The sequence below is a fragment of the Chiloscyllium plagiosum genome, chromosome 18, assembly GCF_004010195.1.
Source record: "Chiloscyllium plagiosum isolate BGI_BamShark_2017 chromosome 18, ASM401019v2, whole genome shotgun sequence".
Classification (NCBI taxonomy): Eukaryota; Metazoa; Chordata; class Chondrichthyes; order Orectolobiformes; family Hemiscylliidae; genus Chiloscyllium; species Chiloscyllium plagiosum.
The window spans coordinates 65081948-65106169 of NC_057727.1; the positions used below are offsets into that span (position 1 = coordinate 65081948).

A 24222-nucleotide genomic window follows, 5' to 3' on the forward strand; every position below is an offset into this window, starting at 1 on the left:
AGATTTAGCCTTGAAATTTACTCCTGCCACTCCATCACTGGTTGTTTCAATGACTGCTCACATCTAGAAAGTTGAATTTTTTTTTCCTGCAACTCTGCTCCTCTGGCTACTTGAGGCTACACTCAGTCTTTGTCGACTGTACCAAGCAATTACTGTTTATGGGCTTCCTTCACACCAACTGTCAGCTATCAAATGGCTTTTGGAACTTTAATGTAACCCAGCACCTTAAAGTCAACTGCAGCATTTTAGCTGTATGAAGACACCTTCTTTGGCTACTACTCTCTGCAACACAGACTCAGTGGCTTGTTAGCACCTTCTGAGCTCTTCAGCACCTGCTCCGTGGGACACAGATGGGATAGATAAGGAGGAACTTTCTCTATTAGTAAAGGGATCACAGTTAAGTAAAGAGCAGGAGGTTTAGAGGGGAGTTGAGGAAATTCTTTTTCACCCAGATGGTTGTAGGAATCTGGAACTCACGGCCTAAAAGGGTAAAAAAGGTGGGAACACTTAAGATATTTAAAAACTATTTAGATAAGCACTGAAAAGCATACAAGGCTACAGTCCAAGAGCTAGACAGTAGGATGGAAAAAGATGGATATTTGATGACCACTTACGACATATTGGGTTGAAAGGACTCTTTTTGTGCTGTAAAACTCAGTGAGTCTGTCTCCTGAGCCTGACTGCAAGGAAACTACAAAAATAAAAACAACTTGAATGGAACATGTAGAGCTGTGATGCATTCCATTCATGCTCTGGAACTCTCAAATCTATCAGGAAATTGACTTCTTCCAAGAGCCCAAACAATGCAATTCATATTTTCACAATACTACTGTATGCTGATAAAAACTCAACGTACTTCAGGCATAACAGCTTATTATCAGATTCACAGTATCTGGGTAAGCATCTTGTTCTTACCAATTTATCATAATGTACAAACTTGTGAAGGTGAACATCAAGAAATCAGAACAGCAATGGCAATTGGCTTTTCCAGCTGATGACCATCACAAAGTTCACTCCCAGACTTGCTGTCTGAGTCCCTTTTGCATTTGATGGGCTGACAAGTGCTAAATATGATTCTTGCCAGACAAATGCCAGGCAATAACCATCTCCAATAAGAGAAAATCTAACTATCGATCTTTGATATTTAGTGACGTTACCATCACAACCAACATTCTGGGGGTTACTATTGACAAGACTGGACTGTCCATATGAATACTGTGGTTATAAGAGTGGGTCAGAGGCTATGAATCCTGCAGTGAGTAATTCATCTCCTAACTCCCTTGCCTGTCTATCAACTACAAGGTACAAGTATGATGGAATACTCCTCATTGCCTGGATGAGTGCAGCTCCAGTAACACTCAAGAAGCTTGAAACATCCAAGTCAAGGCAGCCCACTTGGTTGACATAAAAATCCACTCCTTTTGCCATAGATGGTCAGTAGCAGCAGAGTATGCAATGTGCTGCAGAAATTCACTAAGGCTTCTTAAACATTATTTTCAAACCCTTGACCACTTCTCTTTAGAAGGATAAAGACAGCAGATACTTGGGAGCACTACTACCTGCAAGTCATCCTCCAAAAGACTCACCATCTTGACTTGGAAATATTTCACCATTCCTTCAGTGTTGCTGCGTCAAAATCTTGAACCCACCACACACACCCCCAATGATATTGTGAGTTACCTACAGAACCTGGGCTGCAGCGTTTCAAAAAGGCAGCTCAAGGGCAATTAAGGATAGACAAAATATACTGGCTCAGCTAATGATACTTATATCATGTGAATGAATAAAAGCAATTCTTTGATAGACAGTCTTCAGGCAGTTACACTGAGCAGAACAATTCTAAGCTATGGTGCTGATTCTGAGGATCTAAAATCTGGATTTAGGACATTGTCAGGAGCAATCATTTAATACATGACCTTACTAACAACAAAACGGCTTCTTATTGCAAGTAACATCAAGTAACATAATAAGGTGGCTTCTAGGCTGCAAATTGACACTGTGTTTAAAATAGCTTTTTACCCTGCTAAAAGCTGCATTCCTGAACTAACTGAATCAAAGATCAGCAGACAATGCTTCCTTCACAGCATGGAATTAACTAAACTAGATCGGACATTACTAACCTTGTAGATGGCCTTCCTAGTTGCAGAGAGATAAAATGTGCAAAACAAAGTTGGTTCCCAGGAAATATCATTGGGTTAACTGACTGTTCATAATGTGATTTTATTACATTTATTGGATTTGCTCTGTAACTAAGGCTGTACTATTTCTTAAGAACCATATAAAATTATCTTTGTTTTAAGCTATTTTGTGCAGTTTATCCAGGGGACACAGATACCCCTGTGTTGCTGGACAACCTTAGCCCAGCCATTAGTAAAGTGTGAAATCTTGCTCAACCAGACCGAACTGCTAGTGTTTATTTGACCGATCGCGGAATCGAGAGACCCCCTCCCGTGGATAAAGATCTTCAATTCTTCTATCTTACCCACTTTGACTTCCTGCAACCAGAAAAAATATAACTCTGTACTTTGCAGTTCCAATTATAAATGTTCGCACACACCTTAAAGGGCAGCTCAGTATACTCTTCCAGGAACATTTTTAGTTGGCTGATGCAGATTCGTAAGTCTCCATCTGTGAATTCATAGGGAATATTGAAACCAAGAGGCCCAAACTTCCTACGTTCTAAGGTTATTCCATGGAATAAACATAAGGAAAACAGGAGAGCCTTAAAATCTGAAACCTAAAATTAAAGGAAAAATTGTAAAGTTTTACTGTAATGACAAATTGAGTTGATGTTTCATAAGGACATAACCTGCAGTTTCTTATTTCAAAATTCTATCAATCATTAGAGGAGCTGTGGGCAAAGATTATCTGCTTGTCACTATGTTTTGTAGTTACCATACTTAATGGGAGTCAAACAGTATGGAGGGGAGGTACAGAATTAATTGATGTTTACTTGGTGCGATGGAAAACGATACATAATTGGAGGGGGGAAGGCAATATCAGTGGGATGAGAACGGATATGCACCAGGTAAACATGACAAAGATTGGTAGGAAAACTGCAAATGAACCACCTTGAAAGGTGCGAGAGTTTCGATGACTAATACTAATAAGTAAATGTGGAAATTGTGGAGACAGTTCTTATAGATACAGGGGTGGTACCAGAGAACTGGATAAAATGTGATATCTTGGTTATCAAAATGCTTTACATTTTAATATTGCTTGGAGGGATTATATTTTGAAGGGTTGTGAAAAATAGATTTATTTCAAGTTTTGTGGAAATAACTGGAATTTTTTCTTTAAGAGGTATTTGAAAGTTTACTGCAGACATTGGAGATCTTTTAAAAATAAAGTTTCCTATAAATCAAAGAACTGGGGCTGTTTTATAACAGTGACTGGTCTCGTTTTATCTCGTTCAGTTCAAAAAAAGGCCTGTTAAGAACCCAATGAGTTGGAGGAAAGCTTGTTAAGAACAAACTGCCCAGTTGATCTCTCTCTGAAAATAAAGGCCTCTGGTTGAGTTCAGGGATAAAATTTATCGCTCTTTTTGGAAGAGTGATTGAGGATCAAGATTGTCCTTCCTGAACAAGCTCTGTCTGCAAGATTTCAGGGACAACTGTGTGTAATTTGTGACTTGACTACAGCTGTCAAAACTTCAGAGCAACACACTTTGGGACATCCTATGGTTATCTTTTGCCTTCAAGAATAACTGATTGGCCAAAATGCATTTTTTCCAGGAAGCCATTTCTGCAGGGTAATTATTTTTCTTCAGAGTGTGTTTTTGGATGTGTGCATTATGGATGTTTAGAGAGATAACTAATTTTATTTCTATGTTATTGGCTTTATATGTTAACCAAATATTGTATATTTATTGACTCTTTATTTTGATAATAAACCAATAACCGTGTTTACTAAGAAACCTGGTTAATAGGTCTTATGGTTTAAAACATGATTTAGAGAAAGTTATTACATTTGTTATCATGGTAACTGGGAAAAGTATTTTAATTTTATGTTGTGATCCATTAAGTATTGGGACTGGAGGGAATCAATCTCAGTCAAAAAGGATTTAAGGATAAACCCAGTAATTGCAGGCCAGTCAGTTTAACCTTTGTGGTAGGAACGTTTTCGGAGACAATAATCCAAACAAAATTAACAGAGAGGACTAGCATGAATTTATAAATGTAAATTGTGTTAATGAATTTTCATGAGTTTTGATGATGATGTGTAAATGAATTTCCAACAGGCTTTTTATGAAATTGCCACATAACTGGATTGCCAATAATGTTAAAGTTTGTGGAATAAAAAGGGACATAATTGCCCTCACGGATAGAAAGTTAGCTATATGCCAGGTGTTCCCCCCAGCAATAGCTTTCTTAATATATATTAATGATTTAGACTCAGGTGTACAGGGCACAATTTCAGAATGTAAAGATGACATAAGCTTGGAAATATAATGAACTGTCAGGAGGGTAGAGGGACAACTAGAGTCAACTGCATTGTTGTGGGCCTAGAGTCACTGCTGGCCAGACTGGATATTGATGACAGATTTCCTTCCCTAAAAGATATTCATGAAATAGATGGCTTTTTACAACAGTTACTGAGCCCTACAAGTATATAAAGTGGTAGGGAGGAGGCAAAAGTATTTTTTGGGCTCTTGCAGACTAAGGAGTATGAAATTGCAGTGGGAATTTAGAAATGGCAGAGACAGTTTAAAAAAAAGACCTGTAACTGATTTCACAATAGAAAGCACATAATTAGTATCAAAATAATGGTGAACCAAGGGGATATTGAGTGTGAGGAGTGTATGCTAATTCATATCAGTAGCGTAATGTACTAGAGAACGTTATGAAGTAAAACCAACAAAACTCTTGGACCTGATAACCAACATCTTAATGTCTTAGAAGAGGTATCTTTCAAGATATTTGATACATTCATTGTGATATTCCAACGTGTATTTGTTTTGAGAACAATCACAGTAAATGGAACCTGATGGGTCACAGCCTAAGAGATTAAAAGAAATAGCTACAGAACCAGAAGAATAAACTTCCAGAAATCCTTAGATTCTGGAGAAGTCCTAGAGTTTTGGAAAACAATCGCTGAAATACCTTTGCTTAAAGAAGAAAGAAGACAAAATAAAAGATAACAAAGACCGATTAGTTTATCATCTGTTATTGGGAAAATGTTAAAATCTATGATAAAAAAAAGTAACACAAGAGCATTTAGAAATACATAATATAATCAGGCAGAGTCAGTATGGCTTCATGGATGGAAAATCATGCCTGACAAGTTTATTGAGATTCTTTGAGAAGCAACAAGCAGGATAGATAAAAGAGTGCAATATACTGGGATTCTCATAAGGCATTTGGTAAGGTATCACACATTTGTCTCCTTTAAGAGCCCAGGCTGGTGGAGGTAATATAATAAGATGGATAGAGGATTGATTACCTAAAAGAAATCAGACAGTTGGGATAAGGGTCATTTTTAGGATGGCAACTTGAAACAGTTTCAAGGGACTATTTGGTGTGGGGGAGGGTGTGTGTGGAGGTCACAACTATTTATTATAAATGTTGTTGGCTTGAATGAGTAAAGTGAATGTAGTATAGCTAAAATTGCAAATGACACAAAAATAGGTGGGAAGGCAAGTGCTGAGCATTACACAAAGAATCTTCACAGGGATATAGACTGGCTAACTGAATTCGCAAAAGCTTGGCAGATGGGATAAAATATGGAAAGAATTTGAAGTTATGTATTTTGACAGGAAGAAGAGAAGAGTTGAATATTAATTATTCAGTATTGCGAGTATTCCACATAATTAGAACCATATACTCGTAATAAAATATTAATTATAAATTTACCTTCGAACAAGAGTTCAAGAAATCATTAGTGAGGTTCGTGTAGGTTTTCAGTAAATTTGCTTTTATTCCCCTTGGTGGTTCAATTGTCATCTTAGAGCCATTTTGCAGGATTGACACTGGAAATTTATTGCTTGGTAAACTAGTCAGCCAAATCCTGAAGTCTCGATGAACCTGGATATTAAAACAAAGAACACGTGATTAATCCTGAATTTTCATACATAAAATCAGTCAAGCACACACATAGCCACACTTGGTATTGCAAAATTCAAGACTGAATGCCTCCTAGGACAAAATGTTGGGAGTGAGCCTACCTTTTCTCTAATAGTTTTTTTTTAAGCAGTTACTTAATAGCAGTTGACAGGCTGTTAACTGGTTTATGATGAGACTTTCTTCCCCATCTGGAGGTGCTGCTTGATCAAATAGCCAGCACTTCTCCAGTCCCCACAGTGCTACCAGGAGAGGTAGTTACTGCTAGAACAGTTACTGCACCCAGTCCTTGACCCTGAAGATCCATGGAGTAAGAGTTAAAGTAACTTGAGCAGTGGGTATTGCTGTGGTTAGGCTAGAAGACCTGGCAAGCAAAGGACAGCTGGGGTAGACAGGGCAGTGTAGAAGGAATATGGTGGATCATATTGTATAAGGGGTTAAAGTTCATGTTACATTGGCTCCACTCATTTTACTGATGTCATATATAGGTAGAGACCAGGAGTTCTCCTCTAGCTTTTGGAGAGAACAGATGCATCCATAGATCCCTAAGGTCATATTAATTTTGACTGACAAAATGTTTTTGTATTTATTGCTATCATTCAATAAACCTTCTTGCTATCTTAGAACAGGACCTCTTCTGCCAATACTCTATGGTGGTGTAATACTCCACCATTAATCCAGGTACCAGGATCCAGACAAATGAGACACACTGATTTGGGGGATGCTGGCAGAGAAGGATCATGGAGGTACTCTAATGAACCTAGATGGCCTCTTAAGCAGGCCTCACCTTCTTGCCACCAACGATCCATATAAGCTTTCAGGTTGGTTGCTTGTCATGGGCCCTCCTGCCACTGATTAAAATAACTTAATCAACTTGGTCAGGCATGTCATGACATGTATTACCTCAGGGGAGAGGGGACTTGAAATCAGATCTGCTGACCGAGAAATGGGGACATTACCATGGTGGCACAAATGCCTTGCCCTTCCATTAGTTAAATCCCAATGGGGGCAAAATGAGGTTTGTAAGTGACCTTTAATTAAATAAGGATTTCAATTAGCCCACAGGCAGGTGGTCTTCCTGGTCAAATTATTACAGGGGTAAGAGGTGGACGGTAGCTGGCAGGCATAGCACCCATGAACTTTCACATCAGTTAACACAGAAACGTAGAATATAGGAGCAGAAGGAGGCCGCTCCGTCATTCATCACGATCATGACCGATCGTCCAACTCAATAGCCTAATAGTGCTTTCTCCCCATAACCTTTGATCCCATTCACCCCAAGTGCTATACCTAGCGGTCTCTTGAATACATTTAATGTTTTAGCATCAACTGCTTCCTGTGGTAATGAATTTCACAGGCTCACCACTCTTTGGGTGAAGAAATGTCTCCTCATCTCCGTCCTAAATGTTGCACCCTGAATCCTCAGACTGTGACTTCTGGTTTTGGATGCCCCCAACCTCGGGAACATCCTCCCTGCATCTACCCTGTCTAGTCCTGTTAGAAATTTATAAGTCTCTATGAGATCCCCTCTCACTCGTCTGAACTCCAGTTAAAACAATCCTAACCTAGTCAATCTCTCCTTATAAGTCAGTTCCACCATCCTTGGAATCAACCTGGTAAACCTTCATCGCACTCTTTCGAGAGCAAGAGCGTCCTTCCTCAGAAAGGGAGACCAAAACTGCACACAATACTCTAGGTGTGACCTCACCAAGGCCCTGTATAATTGCAACAACACATCTTGGCTTCTATATTCGAAACCTCTCGCAATGAAGGCCAACATACCATTTGCCTTCTTTACTGTCTGCTGCATCTGCATGCTTACCTTCAGCACAAGGACACCCACGTCCTGCTGCACATTTCCCTCTTCCACTTTACAGCTATTCAGGTAGTAGTCTGCCTTCTTGTTTTTGCTTTCAAAGTGAATAACCTCACACTTATCCAAATTATACTGCATCTACCATTGATTTGTCCACTTAACCAACCTATCCAGATTGTGCTGAAGGATCTCTGCACCCTTGTCACAGTTCACCCTCCCACCCTACTTGGTATCATCTGCAAACTTTTTATATTTTATTCCCTTATCCAAATCATTAATATATTTTGTGAATAGCTGTTAAATTGTCAAAAGGCCACATGGGTCGGGATGGATGTTCATAAAATCCAGCCCACAGTGATTATCCATTGATGGACAGATTGTTTGATTTCACCATGTCACTGCTTCCAATTTTAGGCATATATAGGTTGCAGCTTACAATAACGACTACATTTCAAAAGTGCCTTTTTGGCATCCTGAGTATGTAAGAAGCAGTGCTTGAATAGGAGCTATTTTCTTTTAACAGAATGAATGTTAGGTGCCATTTAAAATAAGAAGAAAATAAAAGGAATTTCTTCCCATGACAATGGACAAGTGTTGTGGGCAACTGATTTGGAACTGTATTAATGGAAATCAGTATGCAGTATCCCACTCTTTCAGCAACATACAATATGACATCACATCAAGTGACCAATGTTCAAAACATACTTCAGTGGCTTTAGGATGCCTTCAGGTTAAGAAAACGCATCTATGAATGAAATTCTTTAAAAGCCCAAACGAGTAAGTAAAGCAAACTAATTTGACCCATCAAACACATTTCCTTCACTGATTTGTTGTATCTGGATGTAAAAGAATGCTGCTTAATGTTCAAGCAGATTAAAATTTATTGCTGCTTGCTATTTTTGAAGACTGTAGATAATACACTCTACTGTCTGTTGGAACATAGACTGTTTCTTCGGTATTAACACTTAACAATTGATTGTTTTGTTGGGTTAAAAGATAACTATCTTTTATAAGGTGATGTACACTAACAGTTACTTAAATATAGGTATGGCAAGTAAAGGTACTTAATGTTTCACAGAAGACAATAGATCTAATTTTATTGAATTGGTCAGTGTTGTTGAGTCCAAGAAACTCTACCTAACCTATTCCATCTTCCGTAGGAAAACTAGGCAAACACTCCTGGGTCAATTTGAGGGACAGATTGACCAAAACTATAGAATTTCTTTCTACATTCTTTACATCGTCCTTGATCAGTTGAATTTATAAAGATGACACTTTCATGACTCCAGTAGTTTCCACACATTCATTATCTCTACATTTTCTTCACAATCTTCAATCTTGTTTGTAAAGAGCTAGTTATCAAATTGTATTAAAAGGAGTGAACTGATATCTACACATAGATTATTTATCCCTCTTCATATGAAATCAAAAAAATCACCTTGTCAGGATCCACAGTTTCAATAAGTCTCTCCAGAGAAGGCATCCAGCTCGGGGCCAGATGACAATTTTGAAAAAACACCCATTTTCCACGTTCCATAGAATTACGCATCATAGCTTCTGCCCTAGGCCCCTGTGAATAAAAGGAGTTCAATTTACATTTGTGAAAGAAAACACTTCCTAAAAATGTTACATTGTTAAAGCACATTTCTGGGTTTTTCAAAATGCTTTATAAATTCTTGCTAGTTTTACACTAGACCAGAAACTTAACCACCATGATTATCGTGTTCAAAAATAGAACTTGGAGACTCAACAAATCTGGCAGCATCTGTGGAGAGAAAGCAGAGTTAACATTTCGAGTCCTGTTCAGTTCTGAAAAACGGTCACCGGACTCGAAATGTTAACTCAGTTTTCTCTCTACAGGTGTTGCCAGACCTGCTGAGTTCCTCCAGCAATTTTTGCTTTTGTTTCAGATCTTCAGCATCTGCAGCTCTTTCATTTATCGTGTTATTGTTTAATCTTGCCTGCATAATGGTAATCAGCAAGAACCCCCTAGAGGCAACGAGACTGCATAGTCAAGTTCTATTTTGAATATTTTTGCTTACCTGTCCCTGTCCTAGTGAAATGGCACTCAGTTTTTTTGAAAATTTCATCTCTTCTGCAAATTTATACAGGTCAGCTGCAGGATCTGTGCCTGGCGATAGCACAAATATTAATGGAATGCTGGGAGCTGAATCTTTAAAAACTGTGCTCAGATCAGAGGTCTGAAAGAAACAACAACTTTTAAAAAACCATACTGTCAGAAATACCTTATCAACATCAATCAGCTGATCCAATCAGAATATATTTTGTTTGTTGATGGCATGTGGGCAAGTCTAGCAATTTTTGCCCATTCCCAATTATCCCTGAGAAGATGGTAGTGAGCTACCTTCTTTAACTGCTGAAACCTATAAGGTGACGTTAGTTTTATGACACTGTTAGGAAGGAAGTTCCAAAATTTAAATTGTTATATATTTCCAAGTCAGGATAATGCATGTGATTTGGAGAGTGGGTTGCAAATGCTGGTATTTGTGCATGAACCTGGTGGTAGAAGAAATTTTGGTAAGTTGTGGCAGTATATCATGCTGCAGCCATAGTATGCCAGAGGTCAAGGGACTGAATGTTTAAGATGCTGAATAGGGTACCATTCCAGCAGGCTGCTTACATGGGATGCTGGAAAAGCGCAGCAGGTCAGGCAGCATTCTTGGATGCTGCCTGACCTGCTGCGCTTTTCCAGCAACACATTTTCAGCTCTGATCTCCAGCATCTGCAGTCCTCACTTTCTCCTGCTTACATGGGATGTGTTGAGTTTTTTTAATGTTGTCGGAACAGCGCTCATTCAGCAGCAGCAGAACACCAGGGTTATAAATAAATAAAATGTGTGTGTAGAGTATTAGAGTAACTGGATCAAGGTGTAAACTCTAAATAATATCCTTTACATACGTATAAAAAGGATCAAACTGAGGAACTGCAGGTGCAAATTCAAGTAGACATGATTGTAGTATGACTGCAAAATAGTCAGGTGTGGGAACTAAATATGACAGTTTATAAATTCTGCTGGGAAAAGGTGAAATTGTAGAAAGAGAGAAATAACTAACGATGAAAGATGATATTTTCAATGATAAGTGAGAATAAAATTAGTGGTAATCAAAAAGATAAGACTTTTTTTGCAAAATAAAACCATTGAGAAGATTTTAAGATTGTAGTAGATGCTGTAAATAGGTACCCTGTAGTAGCTGTGTTGTGGTAGATTGGAAAAATGCAGATATTAAGCAAATGGAGTGCAAAGACAGAATGGCTTTAAACAATTAATCAAATAGCAGGTGACACAAAATTTGGAAGTATTGTGAATTGTAAGGATAATGATTAACCTCAAAAGAACATAGGCTAGTGAAATGGGAGGACGTGTGACAGGTGAAATTTAATCCAGAGAGGTGAAATATGTTCCTTTCTGATGGAAGAACAAGGAGAAGCAGTGTAAAACAAAGGACTCAGTTCTGAAAGTAGTACACAACTTAGAGATCTGGGGATTTATGTGCACAAATTAGGGACTGTTGCAAAGAAGGTGGGGCAAATGGTTAACATGCATACAGAATTCTGCTCTTTAAGAATAGAAGCAGTAAATACAAAATGAAGTTATGGTGAACCTTTAAAAATTGCTGATTTGATCTCAACTATGTCCAGTTATGGACATCACAGTTTAGGAAGATTGATAGAAATTTAAAAAAATGCAGAGTTATTGATAGATTAAGGGAACAGAGTGAACTGATAGATTAATATAAGCACAAATGTGAGGTCACCCAGTTTGAATGAAAAAGAGGATCGAACAATTTAGTTTCTAAATGGTGAAAAGCCATGAGCAGAATATCCAAGAGTCCAGGTACACAGATCATGAAAAAAATCATGAACAGGTAGGGAAATAATTATTTACAATCAGGCTGACCTTTATGGTTAGAGGACTGATATATAAAGGAGTCAGAATCATGCTACTGCTATACAAGTTTAGACTACATTGGGATTACTGTTGCAAGCACCATACCAGAAAAGTATCTTGACCTTGGAGGGATTGAAGCATAGTTTTAACAGAATAACATTTGGATTCCAAGTGTTACATTACAAGGAGAGATAACACAATCTTTGCAATTTAGAATGTTCAGAGAGGAAGCTTTCAAGATACCCGTAAAAACATTTAGGGTAGAGAGAGGTAAATTGTTTCTGCTGGTTCAGGAATGTAAATCAAAGAAGCATAATTTACCAAAACTGAGATAAACCTTTTATGAGTGAAATTAGAAAATATTTCTATACACAAAGCATAGTATAAATTTGAAACTCTCTTCCACAAATGGGCGGCACGGTGGCACAGTGGTTAGCACTGCTGCCTCACAGCGCCAGAGATCTGGGTTCAATTCCCGCCTCAGGCGACTGACTGTGTGAAGTTTGCACGTTCTCCCCGTGTCTGCTTGGGTTTCCTCCGGGTGCTTCGGTTTCCTCCCACAGTCCAAAGAAGTGCAGGTCAGGTGAATTGGCCATGCTAAATTGCCCGTAGTGTTAGGTAAAGGGGTAAATGTAGGGGAATGGGTGGGTTGCGCTTCGGCGGGTCGGTGTGGACCTTGTTGGGCCAAGGGCAAGTTTCCACACTGTAATGTAATCTAAATCTAAAAAAAAATGACAATTAATGCTAGATCAATAATCAACTTTAAACTGAGAGGGCTAGGTCTTTCTTAGCCAAAAGTATTAAAGGATATGGAGCAATCATAGATGTATAGATTTAGATCAAAGATTAGCCATGATCTTCTTGAATGGCAAAACAGGCTTTCGGGGCTATCTGGGTTTCTCCTGCTACTACGTTCTTGTTGCAATTATACCAGACTTTATTTTAATGAGTTTCCAAGACTCTTTCTCAAAACTTGTAGGAGCCACATTATAAAAAAAAATTAAGTCCTATTGTTGTTAAGACAATCATACACAAGTTGCAAAAACTTAACCCAACCACCTACATCTCACAAAAGTGCAGCATAATTAACCCTGTCCATTCAATTGGAGAGCTGCTTTTTAGTGCACAATTAACTCAGCATAAAGTGGTCATGGCAGTTGAAATGAGCAGAAACATTGCTGGAGTATAAAACCAACAGCTAATCTGATCCCATTAGCTGGATTCACCCATTCCATTTTATTGAGTATTATTCAAATAATTTAAGTTGTATTATTAGCTCAGCATTGAAATTTTTGAAATTAAACAATAAACAACAGAATGTAGATATATTGTTCTGTTCAGAAATGTTATTACACACTCTCTGGAGCAGGTGGGACTTGAAGCCAGGCCTCTAAGGCTTAGAGGTAGGGATGCTACCACTGCATCACGCGAGTCCCAATAGTAAAGTTTATAACAGATTGTTCAGCATCTGGAACAGGTAGATAAATGCTGGGTCCTAGCTTAGTTTCCCATTCAAAACTTAGCCCACCATACTCATTTGGATGATAGATGATATAACTTCACAATAACTCCCAAAAAGCATTCGAGAGGAATTGCTGTAAATACTGTGGCTACAAGAATAGATCAAAGACTGGCTAGAAATTCAATGACGATTAGTTCCCCAAGGCCTGTCCAAGGCACAAGTCAGGATTGTGATGGAATATTTCCAACTTGCCCAGAAGATTGCAGACCCAACAATACTCAAGAAGCTTGATACCATCCAGGACAAAGCGGCCCACTTAAAAGCAACTCACCGCATCTACTGTAATAATTCAGCAAGATTAGTTTACAACACTTGACGTCTAGGACTTAAATACACAAGAGCAGCACATACATGGGCACACCACCATCCTTAAGTCCCCTTCCAAGCCATTCTCTCCATCCTGATTTGGAAATATATCACTGTTCATTCACTGACACTGAGTCAAAATCCTAGAACTATCTTCTTAAAGGCACTATGTATATTCCTACACCCCAAGGTCTACACTGGCTTAACAAGACAGCTCACCACCACTTCAGGATGGGAAATAAATATTGGCCTAATGAGCAATACCAATATTTCATAAATGAATCTTGTTTAAAAAATGCAGAAAGTTGTTTGAATGTGGTACTTGCCACTGCATAAAGTGGATTACAGAAAAAGGAGAAGTACATTTATAAGGAAACTATATAAACACAAGGGGGATAAAGGATTGGAAGATATGGTGTTAGTGTTGGATTAAGGTGAGGGTAAACAAGTGAGAAGGAAATGTAATGATAAGTGTGGAGCCAAATATGCTATAAACTCTTTAATTCCAAGTTCATCTCCAGCATTAATTTTGCTTTCATTGCTCTAAAAATCTAAAACATAACTTATGAAAATAACGTGCTACAAATGTAATTATAATAGCAGCCAAACTCAAATAAATATGAAGCAGTAAGACTGACCTGAGGCTCAATAAACCTCTGGCCGAGATGAAGTGCCACAAAATCCTGCATGGCATTGGTGACTTTGTCCAGTCGAAGACAACGCATAATAAGCAGTCTCTGAAATGAATTTGTTTCAGTCTCTAAATCTGCTGGCAAAGGTTGTCTATAAGAAAAAAATGTTTAATTTTTTTTGAATGCCACCATGTAACCCAGGCCAACTTAACATGTAATTGTTTAGTCACAAGTTTGCTTTTCAAATATCAGTAGGCAATTATTGTAAGACTGGTAGCTCCTGATAGGATGGTACTCTTTTGCCAAGATCTCCTGGTTGCTGCTGTTCTTCTAGTCAATTGTTAGAACTATGCCATCATGAGACTCATTTGTTCAGGGGGCTGTACCCCTGTCAATCCCATGATGTTCCTTCTATGCTAGTTAAAACCAATCTGAATGTAGTCCAGAAAACAGCACCAGTTAATGCAATGAACAGCATTCAGGTATTAATAGGTAGCTTTAAAATACCATAAGAAACTAATAGTTGTTAAACTGACAAACAATTGAGATGACACATAGAGATAATTAAGAATAGCTGGTTTAGCACAGAGTTATATAATTGTAGATGGGGAGGGAGAGAGAGAAGCTGACGAGTGTAGAGACGTAAGTAGTTTGGGGAGGGTAGATGGAGTATTGGGGAGGACCAGGAAACAAAGGAGATGGAGGGTTTAGGGAAGACTGTCCAGGACAGCAACAGAAAACAGTCTCCGGCTCACTGGGGCTACGGAATGTTTTGGTATATGCAGATGGCTCCTGTGGCCATGTAAATTCACTGCCTTCCTACTGGCCCTGCACATTCTGATATCAGCCCTAGATGGCACTAGCAGCCTCTGTACACAAATTGGGGTCAACAATCTGCTATGGACATCATCAAAGATCCATCCCAACATGGTAATGCTCTCCTACAACCTCTTCCATCAAGCAGAAGATACAGAAGCTTGAATACACACACGAGCAGGTGCAATGACAGCTTCTTCCCTGCCATTATTAAACTGAGAATGGACTCTGTATCTTCAAATAATGCTGATCTTGTTAATGTTGATCTTGCTTTGCACACGTCCTGTGTGGTGTAACCTATAGTTTTTCACTTTATGATCTGCCTGTACTGATTACAAACAAAGCTTTTCACTGTACTTAGTTAATATGTGACAATAAATCGAATCAAATCTTAGTAAGATTTATGTAGATGAATATGCAGATAGCTATTTCAATAAATTAATACTTAAAGATCACCTGTGAGGTTCTTGACTGTCAAAGATTTCTTGGAAATCATCCAGATAGTTTACAAAATCTTCTATAAAGTTGGCAAAGTGCATCAGATTAGTAAGACTCTGGATGTCCTTCCATGCTCTATCTGACAGCCAATCAGAGGCTGGGTTGGGGACAAGTGTTTGGATGCTTCCTCCAGAGAGAAGGTAATGCCATTCATCCTATTCAATACATTCAAATTAACATGGGTCATTACTACAATATGAATAATTAGGAAAATAAAAATTAGAGAATCACCACTTGGCACATCTCCAATCCACTTACAATGCCGCACTTTATAGTGCACCAGTACCTTTCATTGGAATGCTGCCTCCAGTAAATCATCTTTAATTAAAAATGAGAAAAAACAGGTTTAAAATTCTCAGTAGACTGGATATGAAAAGTTAACCTGCTGGAAATCTGAAATATTCCTTTAATTTTTGGCAATATTTTGCCTGGGCATTGGTGAGAAAGTTGGGAAAATAGGGTGAGATAGGTGGTAAGGAGACTTTTGATGTTGAGATCAAGAAGTCCGATTCTCCAACAAAGTGCCTATTGACAAGATAAGAATCTTGCTAAGAGTGGTGAGAGAGTATGCATCAACATTGCATTATTAGTTAATGGCAGCTTGTTTAATGCAGTTTCCTATTCTACCTAGTCTAAAGATGTGCAGGTTAGGTGAATTGGCAATGCTAAATTGCCTGTAGTGTTAGGTGAAGGGGTAAATGTAGGGGACTGGGTCTGGGAGGGTTGCTCTTCGGAGGGTAGTGTGGACTTGTTGGGCCGAAGGGCCTGTTTCCACACCGTAAGTAATCTAATAAAAAAAATCTAATACTTCTGGGTATAAACTAGTCAGCGGCAATTCCAGACATGAAAGTGATTCCAGCTTGCCCTTGCTCTCCAGCCCTTCATCTTGGATATCAGTTACACCGTATCTCAGGATGTCATAGCTGACAGCAGCTATCAGTCAAGGGACTTGGGCTGGTCAGTTGGCAACTTGGGAGGGTCAGGAATTCTCCTTTTGGGCATCAGGAGCCAACTGTTAGGAATCCCACCCAGACTTGTCTCTTTTTGTCCCTTGAATGAGGTAAGAGGAGGGATGAAAAGTGACAGTGTAAGTCTTTCGTGCTGGTGCCAGTAGAGAAAAGGTGGTAATTTGTGAATGAGTAGGCAGCATAAAGGGCATCCAATAGTGTGGGCAGATGGCTGAGAGTGTGTACAAGCATGTTGCATGTATTAGTAAGAGTGGCAGACCAGATTCCTTGGTGGGAAGTGTGCATAGTAGAAGGGATAAAGTGACTGTGAGACAACAGTGTGAAGATGATAGCACTTATCCTTGTGGAGTGTAGAAGGCAATTGATTTTCCTCCTGCATTACGAGCATAACTTCAGACCATGGAATCAGCACTGACTCAAATACCAACCTCAGATCAGGACAGCTGCGTCTGGTTTCCTCTGCCAGTCCTCTGCCAGAAGAGAACAGTCCTCCTCTATGCCAACTTATCCACCAAGACCTCCAGGTCACAGTCTGCAAAGTGAGGTGCCAATTTCCCACTGTCCTTCAAGTCTGGGATAATTCATAGGTCTTGTGCAATGCAGCTCTGGCCTGAAAGTGCTTGACCTGGTACGTGGGCTGATATTTAGAAATGGTGCCAACACCAGGAATCCTGGTGTGCCCCAGCAAAAGTGAGTCCTTCAAGAAGGATATGGCCAACGAGTGCCTTTAGGGTGGGTGCATGAGTTATGTTTAGGATGATAGCATGAGAAATTTCACTTGGACTCACAGAGAGAAACCCTTTTGAAACTTGACAAAATTGATGCTTAGAGTCAAGATTAAAGTAGTGCTGAAAAAACACAACAGGTCAGGCAGCATCCGAGGAGCAGGAAAATCAATGTTTCGGATAAAGCCCTTCATCACGAGTGATGAAGGGCTTTCACCCAAAACATTGATTCGCGTGTTCCTCGGCTGCTGCCTGACCTGCTGTGCTTTTCCAGCACTACTCTAATCTTGACTCTAATCTCCAGCATCTGCAGGACCCACTTTTGCAAAATTGATGCTTAGCTGATTTCTGGTAAAATTCAATCTTCTGTGTCTCTCTCCACAGATACAGCCTGACCTGCTGAGCATTTCTAGCATTTTCTTTCTATTTTATTTTCATTTTGTTTCTGAGAACTTAATATTTCTTTTCTTGCAGATGCTCAGTGAGCTGCAGATTCCATGCCTCTTTTTAAATTTTTCTTTTAGATTTCCAATTAAAGTATGTTTTTCTATTTTTCATCAGTCACAAAATAACTACATGCAGATTAGTTGTGTTACTGTACAAGGCAGTGTGCTCCTCGCAGTCAGTACTTTCCAGTGCTGACTTTGCCAGTGTATTCAGCCTCAGTGGAAACACAGTAACTTTACTGGGAGGCATCTGCAGTCCTACAGACTAACTCCTCTGAATAAAGATCTTCTGATCAATTACACATATGTCCTTTCCAGCGGGCAGAGGGAGACCTTTATCTCTGCAGTGTCAGCTAACTTGAAACCCGTTCCTGAGATAGAAAGAAGGCATCTTTTATGATCTCAGGACAAGCCAAAGTGTTTCAGAGCAATAAAGTCCCTTCAAAATTTAGGGATAAATTTTACGTTTTATGGGTTAAGTCCAAGTTGTGTTTAGTTTTTTTTTGGAGGGTTCTTTTGCTGTGATGTTTGGTGAGTTTTCTTAGCCTATTTTATTGAACTAGCCTTGTTAATTACCTACCATGTTCCTACAGTGTCAGTTATATTTGATTTACACCCCATTTTACCACACACCATTCTCAGAACAACTCGTCACCAAAAGACTAACATCTCTTTAAAGGCACTACCTTTAAAAGCCCACTGTATACCCAGACAAGCACTGTTAGTCTGCAGTTCTTGATATGTGCCCTGGACATGGTAGATAAGGGAAAATCGATGCTCCCTCTCTGCTGGCATGGGCCTGGAGGTCCTGCCAATGCAACTTCTTTCTCCCCCCAGGACTAGCAGTGGAGGCCATGAGACCAGACCATGGCCGTCTTGTCCAAAGTTACCCAGTTACAACGGTTCTGAAAGAATGCCCAGCGCTGTGGGAAGAACGTCATTCATCTTTCAAATGTGCCAGCATAAGTGCCACCATCTTACCTCTGATATTTCACACATACTCCATTTCTGCTCCAGAACCAAACTCCCACCAAGTCTCATGCTCTATCACACTCACTATTGTCTGCAATATCATCACCACTGGCGGTCACCGCCCAATCTCTGAATCCACTAACCCTGTATGCCCTCTGTGCTGCCTACTCATTTCTCCAAGACACCTCCTTACAGGTATGCAACAGCTATACTACCCACTTTCATCTCCCATAATTCCAGGACAAACCAGTCATCAAAGGGTAGGAAGTGTCAGGATAGGTGGTACCTATCATCCAGCTCCTAATGAGTAGACTCAACTGCCCTGAACAAGGCCCAAACTAGTACCAGTTGTTGCCCTTGACTTACTGTATAAGAACCCCTTGAGTGAAGGTTGTTCCCCTTGATGATTTGAGGCATGCTGACAACCACATTAAGCTTCTGAGCTAAACAGCACAGCAAGCAGTAATATGTTTGATATCTTTTGCTGATGGGACATCGTGGGCTGCACTACCAACTAACAGTGTAATCCTGCAGCATTTCTTAACTTTGTGTTCAGGAACATACATCCAGCTCATGGACTGGATCAGCTTGCATCTTTGGCTTGTTTGCTTTCTGTAAAAGCGCTCACTCACTGTGAGCCTACTTATAGAGTCATAGATTCATAGAAAAGTACAGCACGGAAAAAGACCTTTTGGTCCAACTCGTCCATGCTGAACAGATATCCTAACCTAATCTAGTCCCATTTGCCAGCACTTGGCCCATTTCCCTCTAAACCCTTCCGATTCATATAAACATCCAGATGCCTTTTAAATGCTGCAATTGTACCAGTTCCACTATTTCCTCTGGCAGCTCATTCCATACATGTACCAACCTCTGTGTGAAAATGTTGCTCCTTAGCTCTCTTTTATTTCTTTAAACCCTTCCTATTCATATAAACATCCAGATGCTTTTTAAATGCTGCAATTGTACCAGTTCCACTATTTCCTCTGGCAGCTCATTCCATACATGTACCAACCTCTGTGTGAAAATGTTGCTCCTTAGCTCTCTTTTATTTCTTTCCCCTCTCATCCTAAATCTATGCCTTCTAGTCTGGACTCGCCCACCCTAAGGGAAAGGCACTGTCTGTTTGTTCTATCCATGACTCTCATGATTTTATAAACCTCGATAAGGTCAGCCCTCAGCCTCTGACACTCCAGGAAAAACAGCTGCAGCCTATTCAACCTCTCTCGCTATAGCTCAAATCCTGGCAACATCTTTGTAAATCTTTTCTGAACCCTTTCAAGCTTCACACCATCCTTCCAATAGGAAGGAGACCAGAATTGCACACAATATTCCAAAAGTGGCCTAACCAATGTCCTGTTAGCCGCAACATGACCTCCCAACTCCTATACTCAATGCTCTGACCAATAAAAGAAAGCATACCAAAGGCCTTCTTCATTATCCTATTCACCTGCTCCACTACTTTCAAGGAGCTATGAACCTGCACTCCAAGGTCTCTGTTCAGCAACACTCCCTAGTACCTTACCATTAAGAGTATAGGTCCTGCGTGATTTGCTTTTCCAAAATGCAGCACCTCACATTTATCTAAACTCTATCTGCCACTTCTCAGCCCATTGGTCCATCTGATCTAGATCCCATTGTACTGAGGTAACCTTCTTCGGTGTCCACTACACCTCCAATTTTGTTGTCAACTGCAAACTTAGTAACTATGTCTCCTATGTTTACATCCAAATCATTTATATAAAATTACTTAAAGTAGTGCACCCAGCACCGATCCTTGTGGCACTCCACTGGTCACAGGCCTCCAGTCTGAAAAGCATACCTCCACCACCACCCTCTGTCTTCTATCTTTGAGACAGTTCAGTATCCAAATGGCTAGTTCTTCCTGTATTCCATGAGACCTAACCTTGCTAACCAGTCTCCCAAGGGTAACCTTGTCGAATGCCTTACTGAAGTGCATATAGATCATGTCCACCACTCTGCCCTCATCAATCCTCTTTGCTATTTCTTCAAAAAACTCAATCAAGTTTGTGAGACATGATTTCCCATGCACAAAGCCATGCTGACTATCCCTAGTCAGTCCTTGCTTTTCCAAATACATGCAAATCCTGTCCCTCAGGATTCCCTCCAACAGCTTGCCGACAACTGAAGTCAGGCTCACTGATCTATAGTTACCTGGCTTTTTCATACCACCAGTCTTAAATAGTGACACTATGTTAGCCGACCTCAAGTCTTCCGGCACCTCACCCGTGACTATCGATGATACAAGTATCTTAGCAAGAGGCCCAGCAATCACTTCCCTAGCTTCCCACAGAGTTCTAGGGTACACCTGATCAAGTCCTAGGGATTTATCCACTTTTATGTTTTTTAAGACATCCAGCACCTCCTCTACATTATTCAAGATCTCATCATCTATTTCCCCACATTCTATATCTTCCATGTCCTTCTCCACAGTAAACACTGATGCAAAATACTTGTTTAGTATCTCCCCCATCTGCTATGGCTCCACACAAAGGCTGCCTTGCTGATCTTTGAGGGGCCCTGTTCTCTCTCTAGTCACCCATTTGTCCTTAATGTATTTAAAAACCCTTTGGATTTTCCTTAACCTTATTTGCCAAAGCTATCTCATGTCCACTTTTTTACCTCCTGATTTCCCTCTTAAGTACACTCTTACTGCCTTTATACCCTTATAAGGTTTCTCTCAATCTCTCCTGCTTATACCTGACATATGCTTCCTTTTTTTTCTTAACCACAACCTTAATTTCTCTAGTCATCCAGCATACCCTACAACTACCAGCCTTTCCTAACTAGGAATATACTGCCTCTGGACTCTTGTTATCTAATTTTTGAAGGCTTCCCACTTTCCAGCCGCCCCTTTATCTGCGAACAACTAGCCCCAGTCAGCTTTTGAAAGTTCTTGCCTAATACCGTCAAAATTAGCCTTCCTCCAATTTAGAACGTCAACTTTTAGATCTGGTCCATCCTTTTGCATCACTATTTTAAGACTAATAGAATTATGGTCGCTGGCCCCAAAGTGCTCCCCCACTGACACCTCAGTCACCTGCTCTGCCTTATTTTCCAAGAGTAGGTCAAGTTTTGCACCTTCTCTAGTAGGTACCTCCACATAACAAAACAGAAAATTTTCTTGTACACACTTAACAAATTCCTCTCCATCTAAACCCTTAACACTATGGCAGTCCCAGTCTATGTCTGGAAAGTTAAAATCCCTTACCATAACCACCCTATTATTACTACAGATAACTGAAATCTCCCTACAAATTTGTTTCTCAATTTCCCGCTGACTATTAGGGGGTCTACAATACAATCCCAGTAAGGGGGTCATTGCTTTCTTATTTCTCAGTTCCAACCAAATAACTTCCCTGGATGTATTTCCATGAATATCCTCCCTAAGTACAGCAGTAACGCTATTCCTTTTCAAAAATGGCACTCCCCCTCCTCCCTTCCCTTCCTTTCTATCCTTCCTATAGCACTTGTATCCTGAACATTAAACTGCCAGTCCTGTCCATCCCTGAGCCATATTTCTGTAATAGCTGCGATATCCAAGTCCCCTATTCCTAATCATGCCCTGAGTTCATCTGCCTTCCCTGTTAGGCCTCTTGCTTTGAAGTAAATGCAGTTAAATTGATCAGTTCTATCTTGTTCTCTGCTTTGTTCCTCCTGCCCTGACTGTTTGACTCACTCCCTTTCCCAACTGTACTAGTCTCAGATTGATCACTTTCCTCACTATTTCTCTCCCCCCCTCCCCCGACCCTACTAGTTTAAATCCTCCCGAGCAGCTCTAGCAAATCTCCCTGACAATATATTAGTCCTCTTCCAATTTAGTTGCAATCCGTCCTTCTTGTACAGGTCATTTCTACCTCAGAAGAGATTCAATGATCCAAAAGTATGAACCCTTCTCCCATGCACCAGCTCCTCAGCCATCCATTCATCCACTCTGTCCTACCCTCAGTAGCTCGTAGCACCAGGAGTAATCCAGATATCACTACCTTTGAGGACCTCCTTTTTATATTCCTGCTTAGCTCTCTATGTTCTCCCTACAGAATTTCATCCGTTTCCCTTCCTATGTTGATGGTTCCAATGTGTACCACTAATCCAGAATCTGGTTTCCAGCATCTGCAGTCATTGTTTTTACCAATGTGTACAGTAACCTCTTGCTTGTACCCCTCACCTTTGAGAATATTCTGCACTATCTCTGCGACATCCTTGATCCTGGCACCAGGGGGGCAATACACCATTCTGATTTTTCGCTGCTGGCCACAAAAGTGTCTATCTTTGTCTCTGATTATACAGTCCTCTATCTTGGAACCCGAAATACCCCTCATTACATTATAGCCTGTATTGATACTAGAAGCTTGGCTGTTTGTGCTACATTCGCTTGAGAGTCCATCACCCCCTACATTTTCCAATACAGCATACCTGTTTGAAATGGGGACAGCCACAGAAGACTCTTGCACTACCTGCCTATCCCTCCTACCTTTTAACCCATCTATGTGACTGTAACTGTGGCTTTTCTCCCTTCCTATTACTGCCATTCATCACACTCCCTAACTCTTATAAATTCCTCATTGCCTCTAACTGTTGCTCCAACCGATCCATTCGATCTGATAGGATTCACAACCAAATCATTTCCTGCAGACATAATCCTCAGTAACATGTAAACTCTCCTAAACACCCACATCCAACAAGATGAGCATATCACTCCACTAAAGAGCATCTTTGCTCCTTCACAAACTATAGAGCCAGAAAATAGCACCATCGTATTGCTCTTAAAGAAAAACAGTGCTCCAGGCTAACTTAATACATATGGTTTATATTTTAAAAATGTAATCAAGAGACAGATTTCAATAAACTTCAATCAAGAAAGAACCTACTCTACTCACTACTGTAGATGTACAGCAAGGTACTAGGTAGGAATGACTAGGGTAGGAATAGGTACAGTCAAGGATAGTAGTGGGAAGTTGCGTGTGGAGGCTGAAGAGGTTGGGGAGACACTGAATGAATACTTTTCGTCAGTATTCACTCAGGAACAGGACATTGTTGCCGATGTGAATATTGAGTCACAATTAATTAGAATGGACGGCTTTGAGGTATGTAGGGAAGAGGTGTTGGAAATTCTGGAAAGGGTGAAAATAGATAAGTCCCCTGGGCCTGATAGCATTTATCCTAGGATTCTCTGGGAAGCAAGGAAGGAGATTGCAGAGCCATTGGCCTTGATGTTTATGTCCTCGTTGTCTACAGGAGAAGTGCCAGAAGATTGGAGGCTAGCAAATGTGGTTCCCTTGTTCAAGAAGGGGAGTAGGGATAACCCTAGTAACTATAGGCCGGCGAGTCTCACTTCTGTTGTGGGCAAAATCTTAGAGAGAATTGTAAGGGATAGGATTTATGAACATCTGGATAGGAATAATGTGATCAAGGATAGTCAGCATGGTTTTGTGAAGGGCAGGTCGTGCCTCACAAACCTTATTGAATTCTTTGAGAAGATGACTAAGGAGGTAGACAAGGGTAAAGCGGTAGATGTGGTGTATACGGAT

At 40.1% G+C, this 24222-nt stretch overlaps 1 protein-coding gene across 1 annotated transcript in view; it reads right to left on the reverse strand.

Moving 5' to 3' along the window:
• Nucleotides 1-24222, reverse strand: part of dnah1 (dynein, axonemal, heavy chain 1) — a 420700-nt gene that overhangs the window by 56037 nt on the left and 340441 nt on the right. Inside the window, exons 67-72 of the mRNA XM_043708503.1 lie at nucleotides 15518-15714; nucleotides 14252-14396; nucleotides 9918-10076; nucleotides 9314-9445; nucleotides 5853-6023; nucleotides 2558-2737 (exon numbers count right to left, since the gene is read on the reverse strand). Coding sequence (XP_043564438.1) covers nucleotides 2558-2737; nucleotides 5853-6023; nucleotides 9314-9445; nucleotides 9918-10076; nucleotides 14252-14396; nucleotides 15518-15714 — 984 coding nt within the window. The remainder of the gene's footprint in view (nucleotides 1-2557; nucleotides 2738-5852; nucleotides 6024-9313; nucleotides 9446-9917; nucleotides 10077-14251; nucleotides 14397-15517; nucleotides 15715-24222) is intronic.